The sequence below is a fragment of the Rhamphochromis longiceps genome, linkage group LG19 (assembly GCF_057381845.1).
Source record: "Rhamphochromis longiceps isolate RC_006_pf linkage group LG19, R_longiceps_female_GT1.1, whole genome shotgun sequence".
In the NCBI taxonomy this organism is placed as follows: Eukaryota; Metazoa; Chordata; class Actinopteri; order Cichliformes; family Cichlidae; genus Rhamphochromis; species Rhamphochromis longiceps.
The window spans coordinates 32,816,475-32,838,494 of NC_140575.1; the positions used below are offsets into that span (position 1 = coordinate 32,816,475).

The window sequence follows — 22,020 nt, forward strand, 5'->3', positions numbered from 1 at the left end:
GCTTGTGGCAAACTGCAAACAGGACTTCTTATGGTTTTCTGTTAACAATGGCTTTCTTCTTGCCACTCTTCCATAAAGGCCAACTTTGTGCAGTGCACGACTAATAGTTGTCCTATGGACAGATTCCCCCACCTGAGCTGTAGATCTCTGCAGCTCGTCCAGAGTCACCATGGGCCTCTTGGCTGCATTTCTGATCAGCGCTCTCCTTGTTCGGCCTGTGAGTTTAGGTGGACGGCCTTGTCTTGGTAGGTTTACAGTTGTGCTGTACTCCTTCCATTTCTGAATGATGGCTTGAACAGTGCTCCGTGGGATGTTCAAGGCTTGGGAAACCTTTTTGTAGCCTAAGCCTGCTTTAAATGTCTCAGTAACTTTATCCCTGACCTGTCTGGTGTCTAAATCCAATCGAGAATCTGTGGCAAGATCTGAAAACTGCTGTTCACAAACGCTGCCCATCTAATCTGACTGAGCTGGAGCTGTTTTGCAAAGAAGAATGTGCAAAGATTTCAGGCTGTAGATGTGCAAAGCTGGTAGAGACAGACCCTAAAAGACTGGCAGCTGGAACTGCAGCAAAAGCTGGTTCTACAAAGCATTGACTCAGGGGGCTGAATAAATACGCACACCCCACTTTGCAGTTATTTATTTGTATAAAATGTTTGGAATCATGTCTGATTTTCGTTCCACTTCTCACGTGTGCACCACTTTGTGTTGGTCTTTCACCTGGAAGTCCAATAAAACTGATTCATGTTTGTGGCTGTAATGTGACAAAATGTGGAAAAGTTCAAGGGGGCCGAATACTTTTGCAAGCCACTGTATTTTGAGGAAACTGGACAAGTAGAGAATAAAGGAAGAAGTGGCAAGCCTAAAAAATATATCTACAGATGATGAACAGTATTAACAGGACATGACAGATCCATCTAGCCCTTCAGTTGATCCATCCACTGTGGAAGGGTTGCTGACAAGAAGTCATTCTTAATGTTGAGGTCTGTGCTCTGAGGAGGCCAATCCATGACTGGTAATGTTTCACTGTGTGTTTTTCTCTCCAGTGTGTTTTTACTGTTTTTACAGACACTCACACTGTTATATCTTTTTCTTGAAATTCTCCTTATTGTGATTTGCACCACAAAATGTAACATTTGGATTCATCATTCAAAAAGGCTTCATGTCACTGATTTTTATTTCAGTTCTCGTCCAATTCGGCATACTTGAACCTTTACACTCTGCTTCTCTTCCTTAATGGAGCAGTGTGGGAACAGAACAAAAGGCAGCCAACATCCAAAGAAGAGCTTTGAATGCCCTTCAAGAAGCCTGGAGAACTATTTCTGAAGACTAACGATAAGAACGCTTATCTAAGAGAGTTCAGGTTGTGCTGAAGAATAAATGTGGTCGTAACAAATACTGACTTTCAAATCTCGTTAGAGTCGTAAAACTCTGTTTTTGCCTCATATTTTATTTCAATGAGTTTGCACTTTTGAAGAAATTGCTGCATATATTTCCCATTTTCCAAAGAAAGAAAGATATGCGTGTCTGAAGACTTTTACACAGAGCTGTAAATACATTACGTTTTTGAAACAAAAATACTGATTCAGCTGGAGATGATCTGAATTACTGACATACTGCTGTGTAGATTTACAAATAAGAAGTAACAAAAGCTTTAAAATAAACTGGTATGTAGTGGTAATCTGCCACTACATAGTGAAAGAAAGAACTGATGCAGGAGTTTTGTTTGTCTAAACCTCACTGTGATCACACCCCACAGATAAAACATGGCTAAGTGTGTGTGACAAATGTTCCAGCACTCAGCGCCTCTGACTGTGTCTTGGCCGTGTTCTCCACCTCTGCAAGACTGCTCAGGTCCACGTCTGGAGCTCCACAGCTGGTCTGAGACGAGGAGAGATGCTCCCCCCGGGGCCTCGGGCAGATGGTACAGTCTCTGGAGCAGATGTTGACAGCCAGGGCTCACAGTCTGTCTTTTGGCCAGCTGCAATGCACAGCGCCACACACTGACTGCGAGGTCTGAACCATTGTGGAGCTCACCTGACAAAAAAGTCCCTTACCTGATTCCAAGTGCATTTCCCCAACACACATGACAAAGTGTGGTGGTGATGAGGTAAATGTGGGTGAAATGCACATTCCCACATAGATTTGTCTAAAGTTCTCTAAGCTGTATAGACAGATAAACAATATTAAAGTGCTGACCTAACGTGAGATATGCAAAAGCAGAAAAAGTGTAACACCAGCTGCACAGAAAAAGAACCACAGTTACTGTCTGGTTCATGGGAAATTCACACTTTTTACTCTATCCAGTTTCAGTTTCCATCCAGTGATGTCACCGTGAAAGTATATGCTTCTCAGAGATTTGTCTCAGTGCTGACTCATGGCGTCTGTGGAAGAAAGTGGTGAATTGGTGAAAGAGCATGTTTTAATCGTAACAGAGCTGGGTGTTTTCTGTTTAGAGGGAAAGCCCTCGGAAACCGGTCAGACCTGCTGATTAAAACCTCTTTTAGGTGGAGGGCAAATTCAGCTAAACTCAACCACATTTGCCTCACAGTGAACTTAGTGTTTTGGAGCACATAATGCATGGCCAGTATATGAGAACATTGTTTTCATTGCACTCAAATGCACCATGATTCAGTAAAATATGAAAGTGTTAAAATAAACTGGATGGTTTATACACCCAGTATAAACACAGAAAGTCATTGTGACCTTGTGGCTTCTTTGAAATTTCCTGAATGAATCTCGTGATGAAATCTTTCTTTTTTTTTTTTTTAACCCGGAGCAGCTCTACTGTAAATTGAAACTAGAGCGCCATCTAATGGGTGCAAGGCTTCTGCCTTTGGATTAATATTTTTTATAGCCTGCCATCATCTCCAGAGTTCTGTTTCAGCGATTATCACCACCTGTTGCAAAGTTAAACGGTGGTATTTTGTGATATTGTTTTTTTTTTTAATTTAACATAGTTTATGAGTTAACATGCGCTTTGCACACTTTTAACTAATGAGCTGATTTTAACGACGACCTCCTATTGTTCGTGCTCTTAGAGGCTGTTTCTCCCAAACGCCTTCATTTCTTCTATTTAGACGGGGATGCGTTGCCAAAGCGAAACACAGGATAAACAAAGTCCGGTCGGGACACGAATAAAGCCGTAGATCGTCTATAAAAGCGGTTACTCACCAGATGGCGACTAGCGCTATGTTGTGCTGCACATGCGCGTCGAAGTTCTGAATTTATTTAGCCAATAGATAACCATTTACTTACGCTACAAACGTCAGATGTTAGAACTTTTCAACTGTATATAAAATAAATTAGGCCCATAAAAAGTCTTAGAAACCACGCTAATAAACATTACACATTTAACAAATTCAGGGCAGCCGACATTAAAGAGAAATGTATAAATAAATTAATAAAATGAAAAAATAAAGAAGGTAGGTAGACATTTTTGATATTTTAAAAAAATATACAACACTCTTCCTCTGGACACGACCCTTAGCTTTCAGCTTGAAGCCGCCGCCATCTTTTCTGCTCCCGGAACCCGGACAGAGTGAGAGCTCTTACTCTCCTCTAACCTCTCGGAGAGAAAAAAACGCTTTTGATGGGGACTTGTCAAGCTACGTCAGCCCGACGGGAGGAGACGCGTTTGAGGTTTGAGTTTCGTCCGGTTGTCATTCCCGCAGGAAGGTAAGGGTGTGAGCGAACTTTACCTGCCCGTTGTCACCTGATGAGCTTGTTGTAAGTGAGTGTCGGTCGGACGTCGAATTTCCAAACTGCTGTGGGACGACAAACACTGGATTCACTCAGGAGTAAAACGGAGAAGGCTTTAAAGGTGAGTCCTTGTTGGGGGAAATCGTTTGGAGATAGCTTATTTCGTTCAAGCCGGAGGCTCACGAGCGTTAGCTAAACAACCTCACCGACAGACTCCCAACAGCTCCCTGTTTTATCAAATAAAAAAAATAAAAAAAATAGTGGTTTATTTACAAGCAGCTTGTAATTTAAAATACAAACACTGGCTTGTATTTTTTGCTTAGCTCGCAAAGGTTACAGGAAGTTAAACCTGAGCTGGAAGTTTGAATTGTTAGCCATCGTTACCTTACTCCTCACAGGAGCCATTTGCAACAAGTTTCCCGGCATGCTTCATCAAAAAGATAAACTCTAACATCTCATATCGCCTTTATTCGATTACGATATCTGCGTTTGTTACTTGTGTGAACATACTCTGCTGTGTAGCCTTTCCTGACGAGTGAAAATCTAGCTACAAAAATGGGATCCGTTTTTTTATGGCATTAGCTGGTAGTAATACAGCCAGACACAGCTGGTTGGATAAAAAGATCCTCTCATTGCAGTGAGGGTTTTTCTTTGCCCTTAAAAAAAATGATATTCAATATTGTTCAGATAGTAGCAAAATATGATTAATCCCAAAGGTTTGAAAGTTCCTGCCAAAACAGAGTCATCAACTTTATTAAGTGAAATTAAACAAAATATGACCAAACAAAATAGCTGGAGGAAAAAATACACAAGAAATTACAATGACTAATACTGCCTAAAAAGCTTGATATAAAATACTGACAAAAATCAGTGAAACAAATAATTATAAATGGAATATAAATAGCCTATTTAAAATGAAGAACAAGCACAGCAAATGTCAGAGAACATTAAATTAGCATAAAGATTTTTTGCCATCCTAGATCTATTTGGTTGTCGTCTTTTCCCAGGATGCCAAGAAGGTCCTGACTCGCAACCCCAACATGAGTGTGACATCATGGTTTCTGGTGAGCAGCTCTGGCACGCGTCACAGGCTGCCACGCGAGATGATCTTCGTCGGTCGGGACGACTGCGAGCTCATGCTCCAGGTGAGTGTCACGCAGAGTGTCGTACGTGACGTTCAGGATGCTCAGGATAAGTTGCATTACTCTGCACTGATGTCTGACAGGACAGCTGGTCACACAAGTATGCGAAAAACCAGCAGGAGGCTTCTGGCATGCGTCACCTGGTTAGGTGTCTAACCAGGTGACGGTGTCTTCACTCAAAGTTGCCCCTCGCAGCCTCACAAACAATGACTTAAAAACTCAACTAAAGCATTCCCATGTGTTGCTTTTCCATGCTCTGTGTGCCACAAACACAATTTCTTTGTGGTTTTTGTGTAATATTCTCCTCCCATTTTCTTCTCGCTCTGTGTTTAGACCAGCGAAGGAAGAATGTTGCCTCGGCAGCAGTTGTTTATACTTTCCTTAGTTTGTGCGTTATGTGCAGAAAAGCCCCGCAAACCACAGAGTTGCTTATGTCCACATTTAGGCGTCGCCGCCTCATCTTTTTCCCCAGCTTGAAGCGATGCAGATATTTCTAGTGCTTGGGGCTTCTTCCTGACTTGGCACATAGCCCATTCCTGCCCTATATTGTCTTTAATGTCTTAAATGTTTTGGGTTTCTTGGGGAGTTTTTTTCCTCCCTCATTCATATTGTATCTGAAAGATTACAAGAAGAGAATCCCATTTGGCATGAGAGGCACGGATCCAGCTTAAGGGAAATTTTATCAAACCGCACAATTAAGGACCTCGCCTTGAAAGTTTGGACTTTCCATGAGTACTAGTGTTTGATCAGTCTGTATCTCCATGAGAAGTAATTAGACCGTACGCCTCTACAATGATACTGAGTGCCTTTTGTTTCTAATTCAGTGGCCTGTTATTGTTTCTTAAGCCAGAGATACGTTGTTTTCCTCTGATAAGGGGTGCAAAGGGAAGTTAAGGACTAAGAGTTATGAATTCAGATCTGTTAAACTAATCGACAAATTGATTGACCAACACTAAAAACTTAAAGTAAGTTATTTAAAAGGCGACCAATTGAGCTGATTAACACAGGCAGTACAGACTCCCTCCGACTGCTGTTTATCCCAGTTAGGGTTTGGTTTGGAACAGTTTGTGACAAGCCCATAAATTGTCCATTGAATGACAGTGTTAATTTTGCAGACAAGTTTGGCACTCAGTGAGTTCGCTTGTGCTGAGGCCCTAATGAGGAGAGAAGAAAAAGTGAGTCAGTCTGAATCACTGGCTTAGCCTGAACTTAATTGATGAAGACGCATTTTTACTCTGCTTAATAGAATAGAATAGAATAGCCCTTTTATTGTTGTTGTACATGTACAACAAAATTGTGGGTACTCCACACAACTGTGTAATAGCAGATGCGTGCACAGAAACTTCAGCATTCAGAGAAGATTTTGGTAGATTAGGGCGAATAGTTAGTTTAGGGCGCGTTGGCACATCCAAAAGAAAATTCCTGTTTCAATCCCATCCATCCATCTTCTTATCCACTTCAGGGTTGTCATCGGTGGAGAGGTTGCCAGTCTATCACAAAACTAACACAGAAACACCACAACTATTCACACTTGCATTCACACCTTTTATCAGTTTAGACTTGCCGGTTAACTTGATCTTGTGCATGTCTGTGCGCTGTGGGAGGAAGCCAAACAGCTCCAGCCTGATGGTGGACCTTCTTGGTGCGAGGCAGCAGTGCTACCCGCTGCTCCATCTCATGCTTGGGTTTCCTAATGAAAATATTTGTGCACAGTTTTGTTAATTGGGATTGTGTGTAAACCAGAATAAAGGACTTTTTAGGTATCAAAAATAACTACTGCGGCACAGCAGTGCAGTGCTGTTGCCTCGCAGCATAAAGGTCCCAGGTCTGCATGCTGACTGGCAGTGACCTTTTCACTATAGAGGTGGCACGTTCTCTCTGAGTACTCTGTTTTTTCCCCTCGCAGTCCAGATACATTTATGTTAAGTCGACTGCTGATTCTAACGTGGCTGTAGGTGTGACTTTGAGCATGAATGGTTAGCTCTCTCTCTCTGTGTTAGCCCTGTGATGACCTGGCAACCTGTTCAAAGTGTACACCACCTCAACCCAAAACTGAATAAGCTGTTAAACTGACATAATTTCTGATAGACTCAGTGCCTATGGTGCATATCGGTAAAATTCGTACTGTCGCCACCTTCCAGAATCCCAGCTGTAAGCCTGGAAAATCTTACCTTGGGATCTCAATTTAGAATCTAAATGAATGATCACAAATTTCATGTCATGTAATCAAGTTGTCAGCACATCATGCACTTTTTTTTTTTCCACATTTGTTTCAGTCTCGCAGTGTGGATAAACAGCATGCTGTCATCAACTATGACCCAAATACAGATGAGCACATGGTGAAGGACCTGGGCAGCTTGAACGGGGTGAGTGGGTCTGTCTTTACTTCCAAACTTTGTACTTCAGCTTGTGCAAAAAACAACAAAAAAAGTCTCTGGTATCACCGAAGGCTCGTGTTTCAACTGCAGTAAATCCCTTAGTACAAAAATGTGTGTGTGTGCAAACGGTTGGGCAAACAGTGACCATTCCCCCCAAAAAAAGAAAATCTTTCGATCTCACCCTGTTCCCTTGTCTCTCTGCTGCTGTTGCCACTTCACTGCACCATTATCCAAATGAAATCCTGAGCTGAGCCGTGGGAGAAACCGTTCATTGTTCTCAGTGTTTCTTTTGGCCTTAGTAACTGCAGCTAAACTAATCAGAGCAGAACAGTACGAGGGCCTATAACTGAAATCCTTCCCTAATTACCTTTGTTTAGTCTGTGTAGAATGAGAGCTACTGTTTGGTGCACAGTGTTATCCTTGTTTCTTTACTTTTAATCATCTAAAGATAAATTGAGTAACTCCTCTAACCATCTGTTAGTTAAGGGAGAAGTTAAAACAAATTGATGAACAAATTGCACATGTTTCTTTCCACCTGGCCATTTTATAAAAGCTTACTGACATTGCATAACAACATAATCTCATCAGAGTTTTAACGTGTTGGTGGATTAACTTTCAATGGGAAAGGTCCGCTGGCAAAGCACCTTACGGTATCCGAGTGCTTGGAATTAGAAGGCCTGTCACCTGTGAGTCATTACCTTCATTAGCGAATGAACAGTGAATGTTATGAATTTTGTTTTGTTTTTCTGTTTTGCAGACATTTGTGAACGACCTCAGAATCCCAGACCAGACATATATCACCCTAAAGCTGTCAGATGTCATTCGCTTTGGTTATGATATCCTTTTTTTATACTTATGTTTTAAACTTTATGCATTTTTATTTTTTTTAATTCTGTTGGCTTAATCATCATTGGACGTGTATCATTCATACATTATCCAGACTTTCTGCTTTTGTTTTCATTGGTCTTTGGTATTCAACACAGAAAAGGACCAGGGGTCAGCAGCACTTTTTCTCACATTTATTACATTTTTTTCTCCACCTTGATCTACTGGCATGAAAATCCTGTGTGTTTTTCAGCCAGGATAGTGAACTGTTGACCGGAAGCCGCCTGCGCCCTTTGACCTCAGGAGAAAACTAATGAGTGGTGAAATGTATGTTAGATAACACAAAGCAACACTGTTCAGTGTACAGATACATGTAGACATGCTTTGTCGTTAGAGGTGAAGGGGCACAGTTTCGAGAAGTAATTCACTGCTATAAATACATTTATAGCTTTATAGGTGATGTCTCTTGATGTTTATCTGTTGTCTCATCAGTTTAGAACTGATAAGTTTCGTGATAGTGCTACAAGACAGTAAACCAGTTCACTTATTTTTTGGTTATAATAAAGATTTATTTGTTGTCTTGGTGCAAACGGAGAAATGAGCAACATTTCTGATTTTTCAATCAGAAAAAAGTAATGGTCAGTGCTCAGTATTTTCCAGTCAGGACATCTCTAATATCTAATTGTTTGAAAAGAAAAATATGTAGATTGTTTCCTTTAACTCCATCTGTACATGTGCATGTGTATATCCTGGAAAAGAGTCAACACAAAGTCCCGGAGGAAGCGCTTAAAGTAAGTAAGAGTAAGCTTCCTTTTTTAATCGTCAGTGCTCGACTGTCTTCAGCGATAGCTGTTTGCTGTAGATCCCTACTGAGAAAGACTAACATTATTTTGGTATTAAATAATATGTTAAAATAGTCACAATCTTCCCAGGCCAACTCCTACCATGGCAAACTAGAGCTTAATTATCTACAATAAATTTTTTCTTTCATATTAAATTAAATAACTTAACACTTAAAGTCATTTCTGCATGTTTAATGATGCTAGTTACTGTAGCTGAATTCAATTAAAATAAAAATGATGCATGTGTAATATTTAGAAGTTGAAGCTTGAGTCTCTGGTGGATATTCTTCCTTACAGTGTGTATATGTTAGGACCGTTACAGCTGTACTGATTGTTGGCGGAAGGTTTTTCACATCCTGCTTCCCTCCTGTCTGTGTGTGTGTGCAGCATGAGAAGTACACAAGCCAGTTGCAGCTTAGCATAAAAGCCCTGGAGGCCAAGGCAAAGGAAAAACTGCACTTCCAGCACTCAGAGAAGAGCAAAGACTCTTTATCCAATGCCAAACTCCAGGACAAAGCTGAGCGTAAAGCCCACTCCCTCACAGGTAAATAATTCTATCCACACAGTTCATTTGTTAGAAGGAAGGTTGCAGGTTTTATGATAACAGAAGTAGATAAATTGTTCTGGGTGCATGAGAGCAACAGTTTTAAATGAAGTGGATTTGAATAGCTTGGTCCCACATACATGAGGAAGAGGAAGTCTGCTTGAGTCTCCATGTACTGCATGACTTTGGCCATAGATCCCTCGATAGGATGATGGCTTCTCTTATTAAGAGCTTCCCTGCTGTGGGATTAGGATGCCATGTGAGTAGAGAGGCTGATGCTACAATCCTGTGGTGTCGGTAAAAAAGTAGATCTTGACATCCCAGGGTTGCCAGAGTAAGTATACATGAGTAAGGGCTTTGCAGACAAGCAGAGGGGTAAAGAGTTAAGGACAAACAGTCTTATCTCAGTCAGACATGCCTGATGGTGGTTCAGCCACGTGCTGTAGAATTAGAAAGGTCTGTAGGTTTTTAGTCCCAGCTTGGCACTTCTGTCCATGTAGGTGATGGTAGATCTGTCACTGCTGATATTTCCAGTTCTTTCACACCCTCTTTACTCTGACATGTACTTAGTGAATTTATTATTTCACTCTATGTCAACAGCAGAACAGTCGGGGCACTGTTAAGTTAGGCATTTTATGAATGAAGCTTATTCACACCGATGAAACGTTTTCCAGCTGTAGTTAATCTAGCAAGCAGCAGCCTTGTGCTTTCTGCTCCATAATCAGGCCTTTGAGCTTAGAAGGAAAACTACAACTGTGCCTAAAATAGGACTTTTCCAGCACACGCCTCATGTTTCTCATAGCTGTGTAATTGACTGCGGCACTGCGAGAAACTCTTCTTTTGTTAGCTTTTTTTTTTTAGTAAACATCACTTTGGAGCAGAGTGTGATTATGTTGCCTGCAAGTATGAGTTCATTATTTGCAAGACATCTTTCAGTGCAAACTCTATATTTACTTGTTGCTACGCAGTTACTGCCTGCACTCAAAGGAGTCTGTGCTGGTGTGAAAGTGTCCACTGCTGTCGTGCTAAATCTACAGCCTCAGTGAGAGAAGCATGTTAGAGAAAATGAGTACACGCTTTTTAAAGTGTCACTTTCATTCATTTTGAGTTTGTTTGATGTAGGAAAGTCTCTTTGCCTCACAGAGACCGAGCTTGCATATCTCTGTTGACAAATGCTGATGCAAATTCAGTCTCTTTGGCTGAGCTTGTTTAAGGTCTTGATATGTTATTTTGCCTCATATTAGGTTTGTTTTCTTTTAATTCTGACAAGCCTCGTAGAGAAGGGAAAAAAAAGACGTGTGTGTCTTTTTCTGTGCTTGTTTTCCCCTGCAGCTGTACAGGATGTGGAGTGACTCCAATCCTCCAGCTGTCTGCAGCACAGGACACTTCACTTGTACAGTGTGTGACTCAGTCGGGCCTACATTACTGTGCCAGGACCCAGGGCTATTTAGTATTGAGAGGAAAAAAAGAGGGCATGAAATTAACAGTTCAGCGTTCCCAGTGGTTGCTCTTGTAGTGGCTTCCTTTTTAAAGTTTCCATACTTAACAAATCCAGTAAGTTATAACAATAGCTAAAACAAAAATTCACTTTTTTTGCTTTTTAACTACCTCCAAACACAGTACCTAATGTCCCTAATAACTGCCACCTTTATTTTGGGAGATTATGTCCCGTCTTTGTTGTACCTCTGTGTCTGTGCACAGTTTGAGATGCCAAATAATACACTTAGCATAACCTTGCTCTGTGTACTGAAGCTGCTACACTCGCCCACATTTTCTTTAGCTAAAAGGGGAAGATTAAATAAGTGGAAAGGAATCTGTAACGTGCCCCTCTGCCTCTTCGGTCACTGTGTTGATGTCTTATTGTGTGTGTCCAAGGCAACAGTGGTCAAGTGCTGCTGATACTTGGGATTGTGCAGCCACATTAAACTCAGAAGAGCTTGTTTATCCTATTTATCAGGCCAAACGGCAGCTTCTAGATGATCTGATTAGTAGAGGCTGGCTGGCTTGTGTGGAACAGTATGCCAGGTTATATGGCAAGTCTTGCTAAACACATATCATCAGCAAATTTAGCCAAGCTAACTAGTCTCAAATTTAAGAGAATATATGCAGAGACCTCTGTATACATAAAGCCTTTGCGTGCCCAGCTTACTCTATATCCTGGACCGATTTCTTCCATTTTTCCTATAAAGATTAGGATTAGCTGTACTGTCCTCACATGAGGAGGATTATGTTTTGGTGGTTTGCTGATACATCTGGCATCACAGTTTGACCTCCCTACCCCCACTACACTCTCTGTGTCATGGGAATGTGTGGGAGCTCTGAAACATCCAAAGGCCACTTGCAGCGTAAGGCTTTGTTTCTGAGCTCCAGCATTGTGTAACTTTTTATTGTTGCAACGTCAAACAAAACACTGTTTTGTCATGTGACTAACAAACTTATTGGATTATAAAACCAAGCAGTGGTTTAAATTCACGTCTTTGTTGGCTCTTTCTTTGTTCCTACCATTCCTCCCTGCACCTTTTAGTATATTATGTACCTGATTGTGTTTGTGTCTGTCTGTGGGCTTTTTCCTGCTAGCCTCCACAGATGCTCCGATATCCAAGCCCACGCCTCTGTATGGCCAGCCTTCCTGGTGGGGAGAAGATGAGGACCCGGCCAACAAAAAGGAGAGCAGAGGTGGAAAATTTCCAGAGAAGGAATCTCCAGGTCAGTGAATCTGTCTTATATTTCTACATGCAATCACTGTAAACTCCTTTCATTTGGTGTATGCCTTCAGAAGTGTTTGTCTTTACAAGCAGAATGTATTTTATATTAGTGATTTAATTGCATTTATTGGATATTCCCATGTTTGTGAATTAGATTTAAAGTTGCCTTTTTTGTGGCATTTGATGTTCTCTGTGGGTCACTGAGAGGTAGATGGTGTTAAGCCCAAGGCAGGTCCCTGGCTGTCAGTTGTGGACTGATAGCCAGGCCAAACCAGTGGCTGTCTGCCTCATGATGGATTATGACCATCTAAGCCGATGATGGTGATTGTTCTCCTCACGTTGCCCAGACTGAAACAGATTATTCCCCCTCAACTACCCTCCACTGGACTCTGAACTCCTAAAGTGGTATTTGGCCACACCCAGCTGGCATCCAAAGACCAATCACATGATTTGTTTTCCCAGCCTACCGTCTGGAACCCATCCATCCGCTTCCGCTTCTCCTTTTCAGGGTCGCGGGGGGCGCTGGAGCCTATCCCAGCTGTCATAGGGCGAGAGGCGGGGTCCACCCTGGACAGGTCGCCAGTCTGTCGCAGGGCCAACACACAGGGACAGACAACCATTCACTCGCACATTCACACCTAGTAGCAATTTGGATTATCCAATTAACCTATCCCCACAAGCTGCATGTCTTTGGACGGTGGGAGGAAGCCGGAGTACCCGGAGGGAACCCACGCAAACACATGCAAACTCCACACAGAAAGACCTGATGGTGGAATTGAACTCAGGACCTTCTTGCTGTGCGGCAACAGTGCGAACCACCGTGCTGCCCCACCGTCTGGAACCTTCATGTTATTTATGGCTCTTATTTTCAGGAAATGTTTAGTGGTTATGCTTTAAGAGATTTACATAAATCTGAGTTCCTGAGTTAGGAACTTTGATATAAGTGTGACAATATTCTAATATTCAGCACACTAAAAGCTTTTTTTTATTGACAACAGAACCTGCTAAAGATGTGCCCACATATGAGAGCAATGGCTCTCTGCCAGACAGTCAGGCTAAGCCCATCTTCTCCTACCGCCGGGAGCCCAGTTACTTTGAGATCCCAACAAAGGAGTTCCAGCAGCGTCCTACCAAGAAACCAGAGTCGCAGGTTCATGAAGTTCCAACAAAAGACACAGCAGATGCCTCTGACTGCATCTCCTCCACCCCCACACCCCCTGTGGTTCAAAGCCACGCATCCTTTACCATCGAATTTGATGAATGCACGCCAGGTAAAATAAAAATCAAGGACCATGTGACCAAGTTTTCTTTCCGTCAGCGTAAGCAACCTTCCACTGAGGTTGCTAGCACACCTACTGAGGTGATGTCAGCAGAGAGTAAAGTTGCTGACTGGCTCGTCCAAAGCAGCGCTAGCATGATGGGAAAGAGCTCGCAAGATGAAGATGTGTGCAGCACAAACAGTGACCCATCTCTTCTGAAGACCACCAAGAGTGAGTCTCTTATACACCATCTGTTTACTCTAGTTTTAGATGAAATACTGTGTTAACTTGTTCTCCTTCCATCAACAGCAAACTACCATGAAGACGGTTCTCAAAGTGATTCGGGGCACCCAGCACTCAATGGAAATAACTTTCTCCAGTTAGAACATCAGGATTCTCCACAAGCCTTGAGAGCTTCCCCACCACAGCGATTTCTCTCCCCTGACTCAGTGGAGCCTGTGTCTGGCTCTCCACCAGAGTCCCAGTCCCTTTCCAGTCTTGCTAAAGCTGAGCCCCACCCAGCCTTTGTGATTGAATTCATTGACGACAACCAGAGAAAGAAGCGTTCCCAGTCCATCAATATCATGGCCCCACCAGAACCCTCCAGTCTCAGGCCACAGCTGGAGAAAGTAAAGAAAAGCTCAAGTCCGACTGGGGAGAGACAAGTCACACCTCCATCTTCCACCACTACTCCACCAACCCAACGGTACACTATCCCCCTGAAGGGCCCTGCTTCTATGGGCTCCCAAAGAGCTGGCTCTCTACGAAGGGAAAAGACTGAAGAACGGATCAGCACCAGCCTTTCCTCCCGCTCATCCTCATCTGTGTCCGCAAGACCATTTAGCAGCGTGGGCCGCAAATCTAAACTCACCCAGGAGTTTACTGCTGAATTACTGAAACAAGCAAAGGAGATCTCTTCTGCCACCTGGGAGAGAAATACTACAGCATCTAAAGCAGGGTCAGGGCCAGCATCACAGTCTGGCCAAATTACCACTAGCCCCGCTCATTTCCAGCCTCAAACTTCCTCGCCAATTCATAAACCTGTCCCCCTCAAGGCTCCTGTTATGCCCCCAGCATCTCAAAGTTTTGACGTTAAGAGCCCCACAGGCCCCAGAAATGAAGAGGAGGACAGTCTGAGTGACGCAGGAACCTACACTATTGAAACAGATGTTCACGATAAGGAGCTGGAAGAGGCACGGAGCAAGATTGACCAGGCAAGTTCTTTCACGTATGCTCGTTTTAAAAGAAATAAGGCAGCTTTGCTAATTACCGGTCTCCTCGTGTTTCTCGGAGTGAAGTCCTGAGCCATGAACATTAGCAGTCCTGCTTTGCCTCTCTGTGCACTTATCCACTTGCAATGCTTTGTTCCTGACAGGTGTTTGGTGTCGTTGACAGCCCAGAGCGAACGAACCTGAGTGAAGCAGAAACACCGTCAGCATTTAGGCCTGTTATTGTTCAGGGCAGGGAGGAGCATAGTCAGAAAAGTTGTGGGGAGGTGAGGCCAGCTCCAGAGCAGGGACAGAGTCTGGTGAAGGTAAACTTTCCTGCTCAGGGTTGAATGATGAATTGATAGATGATTGATCATTTTAATGTAACAATGATTATTTTCAGTCGGTAAGACTCAAGTGTCTGATTGCACCAATCGGGATGTAGTGCTTCCTTGATTTGCCTTCTTGGTTTTTGCTCTTTTTTCGGTGTCTCTCTTTTGATTTGTGCACTTGCCTCTTCTTTGCACACAGGCTCTGGGTTCATGATCGTTTGGGTTTTTCTTTTCTAACCAAATAAAAGAAAACAGAAAACCAAACCACGTGTTTAGTACAACATGTTAGGGTTCAAGTGCATACAGCACTTGAACCAGATTGCTCTTTTGGAATTTATAATAACTGGAACTAAGGGAATTATATTTTTAACAGTTTTGCTATTTTTAACAGTAATGAATAACTTGTATGCCATCTTTTACAGGTTCAGTCAGGAGGTGCAGTCTTACAGGGGGCTCCTAAGTGGATGTCTTGCTGGGCCAGCTTGGCAGACAGCTATGCAGAATCTGGGCCTTCGTCCGGCCTCTTTGACATCCATTCCCAGATGGGACTGTCAGAAGGGGGTAAGCCACCTAACCAGCCATTGCTCTATTTGAAATGATAATGAGACACCCTGATGAATATGAATGATATTCAGCGTCATCGTCTGTGGTTAATATGCATTAAAACTGTTCCACTTCAGCACGAGGCACAATCGTCCACAAGGCTACGCTCAGCCAAAGCCAAGAAAGAGTTCAGCGCGGCCTGCAGCTGACATCACCGGGGGAGAAGAGTGACATTCCAGCTCCCAGCATTCATGTTCATTATGACCCAAATTCAACATTTGATGTTGAAGATAACAGCTTGGGGGTCCCTGACGCTCAAGACGGCATTCACAGGTTAACTGTGCAGGACGATGTAGAGCCTGACAGCCTGAGTGATGCCAGCAAGTCAGATGATGGATCTATTGTAGAGCAGAAGAGGAAGCCTCTGTCGGACCAAAATGGAGACAAGCGCACGCTCCCGGCCAAGTCTACATCTTTTTACATCGGGTCAGAGGAGGAGGTGGTGCCCAAAGCTAGAACTCCTAAGGCTGAGAGAAAACAGGTGACCAAAACCTTTTCAACAGCCACTCTGACCAAACTGAGAGGCAGTCAGGAGTCTGCAAGAGTCAAACCTGTTGTATCAGCTCCTGTACTGAGCCAGGCAACACAGAGGCCAGAGGGTAAAGAAGCATCCCCGTTATTCAGACAGGAGAGCTTCACGAAGGAGCGATCTAGCAGCACCAGGTTGCCTAACATCTCTAGCCAGCCTGCTCAAAGAGATCTAAACCCTGAATTACTGCAGAGAGCTAACAGTCAGGACACGCATTCATTTCTCAAAGAGACTGAAGATGTTCTGGCTGTACTGGAAGCCAAACTCCAAGCAGGACAAACCAACACTCCATCTCCTGTTATGGACTCTCTTTCTGGGGAGTCTGATGTGGACACCTCCAGTACAGTCAGCCAACACAGCAGTAAGACAAAGCCAAGCACACTAACAAAAAAAGTGTCGGTCAGTGGCCTCCAGAGAGAGAGGTCTTCAGCTAGCCTAACTAGTCAGGATTCGACTCAGCAGTCCTCAGAAAAGCACTGTACTCAGGAAGCAGAAAGGAGCAACAGGACTGAACCTCTGAGGAGGCCAGTCGGATTGAGACGCAGTGTGGGAAAACGTGGTTCCACAGACCTAAGTGATGACCACCAGAGCTTACCATACTCTGATCAGGAGTCAAACAGCAAACAAACACGCAAATACACAATTCCCCTTCAGAAGGAGGATACCAAGAGCTCCAGAGTGTCCCAGGCACTGAGTCGTGCCAACAGTCTATCAGCCCCAAGACCCACCAGGACTTCCATGCTGCGCCGGGCTCGCCTCGGAGAGGCCTCAGACAACGAGGGCACAGAGACTGATAAGCTGTACCAGGAGGCCAACAACACCCCAGCTAAGCAGCCCCAGGAAGCCAAGAAACTCTCCAGGCTGGATATGCTGGCCATGCCTCGGAAACGGACGAGCTCATTTAACACACCCAGTGACAACGAGGCCTCCTCCACCCCACAGTGGACAGGCAGAAGCACAGGATTTTCCAACCGCAGCGCAGAGCTGGGTGTCAGCTCCACTCGTAGGGCCTCTGGTCCAGGGCCAAAGCCGGGAGAAAGGCCACAGAAGGCAGCACTCAACAGAACTCCAATCACTCGTGTTCGCTCCAGCAGTGCCAAATATGCCAGCAGCACAGCAAGTAAGTATAGTACCGGCACTTACACACCATCTGTTCTTATATATTTAAGTGCAGGGCCTTATCAGCCATAAAAATGAACTCTGATTTAGCATTGTGGGAATGACATGCCTGCAATGTGTGTCAGACATGACAGAGAATTGGTCTGAAGCCTTTATAAGTCTCAGCTAATATAACCGATTTCTCAGCTCTGCAATTAAGAACTTTTTCATCAAACAACAGCTGTGTGTGAAGGAAACTAACACTAATATTAATTCTCCAATGTTCAATATCTTTCATCTGCACAGTGTACACTCATTGAAGTGAAGGCTGGATTGCCGTTTCTTTATGCAGCCGTGCTTTGAGAGTGTATTACTGGTCCTGACTTTAACACAATATGTTTCACATTACACATCAACTTGTATTATTTTTTAAACTCATTTATTCCTATCTGTACTCAGCCGCTGTACTGTGGAAGTCTAGTGTTCATTTGAGTTTGGTTCAGACCCCCCCTTAAAAACAACAACAGTAAATTGTTGGAAAGTCATGAAGACTTCCACAGCATCATGTCTGTCTCTTGTTCGGGGAAATGTTTTGGGGGTTTCTATTAAAACACTCAGTGGGGTTTTTTTCTTTTTCTTGGTGGTTCTTTCATGGCATCTCTTTCTCTCTCTCCTGTTTTCCCAACTTATTTGTCCTCGTCTTCCAAAACTCTAACCAATTCACAACACCAAGGCTCTAGGCGACGACAGAAAGGCTCTGACTATACCTCTACCTCAGATGAGGAGTACGACTCAAACCAGAGCACTCCTAAACACAAACGCTCCCAACCTTCCTCAGCTTCTCATAGCCCACGCAATCCGGTTCGGCCGCAGCCGATCGTGGCCCTGCGCCCGAAACACCGCGGCAGAGACTCTGAAGAGGAGACCAACGAGGGAGATGCCTTCCACAACTGGTCCACACACAGTGCTGAGATTGCACGGTAAGAAATATGACAGGCTGGGCGTTTCTGGTGTGAATACTTGGGTTTTCCAGCAAACGCAAACAGTTTTAAGCATTGATTTTTGTTTCATTAGTTAAGGGTTGTGTGAAAAATCACAGTAGATGATGATTTTTATCTGTTCAAACAGTTAATTTACTTCACTGCAACACTAAACTTGAATATATATTATTGGATATTTCCTTTAGTTTCTTGCAAAAATATTTGCATTGACTTTGTTGTGGAGAATTGGTTTAAAAGGAATACTTAAATTCAATACAATATGGATTTATTAATTTTTTTATTGAAGGTTGAGTCAAGATCTGGCCAAAGACTTGGCAATATTAGCCAGAGAGATCCACGATGTAGCGGGTGATGGCGAGCCCGGAGAGGAGTGCAGTGCACCAGGCTCCACGGCGGCTTCTTATGAACAGGTACCGTTGTTACCTTAAACTTCAAGTGAACGAGTGAGGGCATTTTTGACGGCAGTCATGTGTTAACATGTGCTGTTATGATGTTTTTAATTGTAAAGCCATTTCCTGCTATGGATTTGTTTACCTCTCTTACAGCTTTGGTATTTGTTTTAAAGGAATTGGCTCATAATTGAAAATTATATGGGACCATTTATGACTTAAACATTTTTTTTGTGGTTTCCACCACATTTTAAAATTTTACAGTGATTCATAGCTTATAGACCGATATTAGCCCAAAGTGACGATGAAAGAGCTCAGATGAAGATGATTCTAGTCATCTCTTTTTAAATAAAATAAAGGAAAACCATAGTTACACTAAGTCTTCTAATGCATTTACCTGCCATTAAAAAAATAAAAAACGTATTTCTTTATTTCATCTTTTTCTTGATCAGCATGTTTCAGAGGCTAACAGTTACCAGAAAGTCCCCCCAAGTTCTGCACCATTAGGGGAAGCTGAGCAGAGCTGGAGTGACCGTGAACACAACTCCAGGAGCAGAGAAGAGGTCAGACATGATCAGTTGCTTCTCCTTTAGATATCCTGTAACGAGAGCTCTTTTATAAAAGTGTTTTATTGTTGTCCCCCTCAGGGCGTTGTGGACACTGCGATGCTGAATCCGGTGTCTCAGGTCATAATTGCTATCAGAGAAAACACGGAGCAGCTCGCTGACAAAATGAAGTAAGATACTAAGAAGAGCAGACACCATGAACACTTAAACTCCTCTCTTTCCATTCCTGATCTGGCTTTGATGAAAAACTTTATTGATCCTGTCTGACAGCCAGACTGCAGTGAGCATCAGCTCTAATTTAATTACTGTAACTTAGTGAGTCAGCTCACAGACAGATTGGCTGACGATATGGGACCAAGAGCAGAGATCTAATCTAAGTAAATGAGACACAGATGAAAAAACTGTTTCCTCTGCTACATGCGGCTTCAGCTTGTCTTTTCCTGGTCGTTATTTGGTAATGTTTCAGACGTCAAACGAAAGCTGTGGCTTACTTTTGCTGTGATAAATTCTGCAAAATGATCAGTGTCAGAGAGCAGAACGTTGACTGAAAGGCACCTCTGCACACAGGGTGATGTTCCAGGACAGAGTGGATATCTGGGAAGAGATTGAGGCCAAGGTCGATTCTGAAAATAATGTCCCGTTTGCAAAAACATCCAACAAGGTTAGTGTGCTTTTGGTTGAATGACAGGATAAACACATGCTGGTAAACACTGCATGTTTGAGCCAAGTTAGACGTCTGTGTTTCAGGAAATCTCATCTATCTTGAAAGAACTCAGGAGAGTTCAGAGACAACTCGAAGGTGAGTCATTCAGACCCTTTAGAAACTATTTAAATGGAAATAATTTTAAAATAATTTTCTTGTGGCTGATGACTAATTTCAATTATTTTTTTTTTAATATTTAGTCATTAACACAGTCATGGAGCCCAGCTGGCAGCCTGGAGCTACCAAGACCTCAGCCACTGCAGTCTCCTCCTCATCTGGAGTTCACACTAGCAAGCATTCTTCCTCACGAGACTGGAGAACGGTGCACTCCATTTTCAAGCGTGGCGGTGGCCCGAGGCCCAGCGAGAGGGTCAGGAAAGCGGCTGCGACCCCAGACGATGTCAGAGAGGGATATTTAGTCTGAGATCTGGCACAAACACGCAGGTCCAGCCAGTCCACTCCAAACAGCCAGGTGCCAGACCTCTGTGCGCACAAAGGAAACCCAAAGGAGGGAAGTGAGACTTTGTTCACAGAAGTGCATCCTCCTGCACACACAAACACACACACTACTGCACTATAAGCACACCCACCTGTGTAAGGATGTAACACACTGAGAGAGACCACAAAGCTATACTTGATTGTGTGTGTTACAGATAGTCGTCATTATTTGCCAATGTTGTTATCACCAGCACTTTTTCTTTAATAAAAGATCATCATAATTAGCTGCCCAGAGAAAAACAAGCCTGAACATAATCATCCCAGGGAAGTCTTCAGATACGTCAAACATGTGTGTTTAGTGACAAATCATCATTGAGGAAGTATTTTATTTTTATAATAGCAAGAACTAAAGTTAATACTCGCACATGCTGATATGCTGTGTGCTCCATCCTCAGTAACTCCCCACGCTTATTGTTTTTTGTTTGCCTCCTTCCTCTTTGTGGGGTAGAATGAAAATGTATTTTTTAGGGGATTTTTTCCTGAGACACTGGTATTTTGTAACTGACACAGCACGGCTGTAGGTACGAGTTAGTCGCCTTTTGTGCCAGAATAGTTTGTTAATATTACGCAATCGCTACAAGCCAATTTTGTGTGCACGCTGGTACTATTTCCCTCGTCGGCACTACGCTTTTGTCCAACAGAGGGTGAAAAAAATCCACTTCAGGAGTGTGCAATCTAAATGGAGGAACGGGTGTGCTCTATAAGTAAATCAGCAAGCAATCACAAACTCTGGCTGCAGCTTTAGAGTATTCCCAGCCCTTCTAACTTTTGTAAAATTTCTTATTTTTATATTTGTGTCAAACACTTTGGGAGCTTTGGATTGTTTTCCACGCCTCAAGCAAAATTTGGCTCCAAGGTTTGTCCAAAGACGAACACTATTTCAAGGACGAGAAATGTCGTCTTTATCTGTTTCTGCACGACACCTCGGCCCTTCGAGTCGTGAGAGATGTAATGTTATTTATGACCAAGTAAATTGTATGAAATTGTTAAAAAATTTTGATGATAGCAGCTGATTTGTTAACGTGTGTGTAAATGGTTAAAGATCGTCTACACGTCCTACAGGTTACCTCTCAATCTCGTCTTTTTGCACTGAGGTAGTACAGCGTCATCCCTCTTTAAGCCGATACGCTGCAAACTGAAAGCTTTGACTCTCCGGTGAAAGATTGTAAGAATCCGATGCTGACACAGGAGGCCGAAGCAGGGAACTCCGGCAAGCTTCTCAGTTTCCCTCTTCCTAGTCTGGACCATGCATGTGATTGTAACTGGGAAGTACCTACAAAAGTGCCACATTAGCTGCATGGGATAAAGTTTCATGCGGGCGAGTACAGTGGTTGTTTACAGACTCCAGCAAAATTTGAATGTTTTTCTTCTTGTCATTCTCAACCCGTTGCTGCTATTCATCTTCTGTGGGATAGTATTTCCACTTAGCTTTAGTCCGACACGGTCCGCTGAAGATTTAAAATGTGTGTATCAAATTTCTGTCCCCTGTTTTGGATCTTCAGTTTCTGTTTCCATTCCTTCCCTACCCAAATGATTTGGTTGTAATTTGATAGCTGTTATTTATGTTTGGTTATTTGTGTAAGATGTCAGATATGTTTTGTTTTTTTCCAAATAAATGTGATTAGTAAACCTGTTTTGCTTTTTGTCATCTGTTATCTCTTGTTACACTCTACCCCTCCCCATGCTACAGAACTACCCA

At 43.0% G+C, this 22,020-nt stretch overlaps 1 protein-coding gene across 5 annotated transcripts; it reads left to right on the plus strand.

Annotated features, from left to right (window-relative positions):
• Nucleotides 1-3,594: 3,594 nt before the first annotated feature.
• On the plus strand, nucleotides 3,595-21,946 carry cep170ba (centrosomal protein 170Ba). Of its 5 annotated transcripts, none has more exons than XM_085391883.1 (19): nucleotides 3,595-3,820; nucleotides 4,707-4,844; nucleotides 7,118-7,207; nucleotides 7,977-8,055; nucleotides 8,777-8,835; nucleotides 9,274-9,430; nucleotides 12,008-12,136; nucleotides 13,134-13,625; nucleotides 13,704-14,608; nucleotides 14,770-14,928; nucleotides 15,357-15,495; nucleotides 15,615-17,186; nucleotides 18,003-18,144; nucleotides 18,452-18,575; nucleotides 19,007-19,117; nucleotides 19,202-19,290; nucleotides 19,688-19,781; nucleotides 19,853-19,919; nucleotides 20,024-21,946. In XM_085391883.1, exons 2-19 carry the CDS (start codon nucleotides 4,740-4,742, stop codon nucleotides 20,245-20,247), a joined length of 4,737 nt encoding a protein of 1,578 aa, XP_085248009.1. In that variant the 5' UTR covers nucleotides 3,595-3,820; nucleotides 4,707-4,739; the 3' UTR covers nucleotides 20,248-21,946. The 5 variants fall into 5 exon arrangements, with proteins under 5 accessions (XP_085248009.1, XP_085248005.1, XP_085248008.1 ...); XM_085391879.1 differs by having other exon boundaries at nucleotides 3,596-3,820; nucleotides 17,898-18,144; nucleotides 20,024-21,945; XM_085391882.1 differs by having other exon boundaries at nucleotides 3,597-3,820; nucleotides 14,770-14,889; nucleotides 17,898-18,144; nucleotides 20,024-21,945.
• The last annotated feature ends 74 nt before the right edge of the window (nucleotides 21,947-22,020 follow it).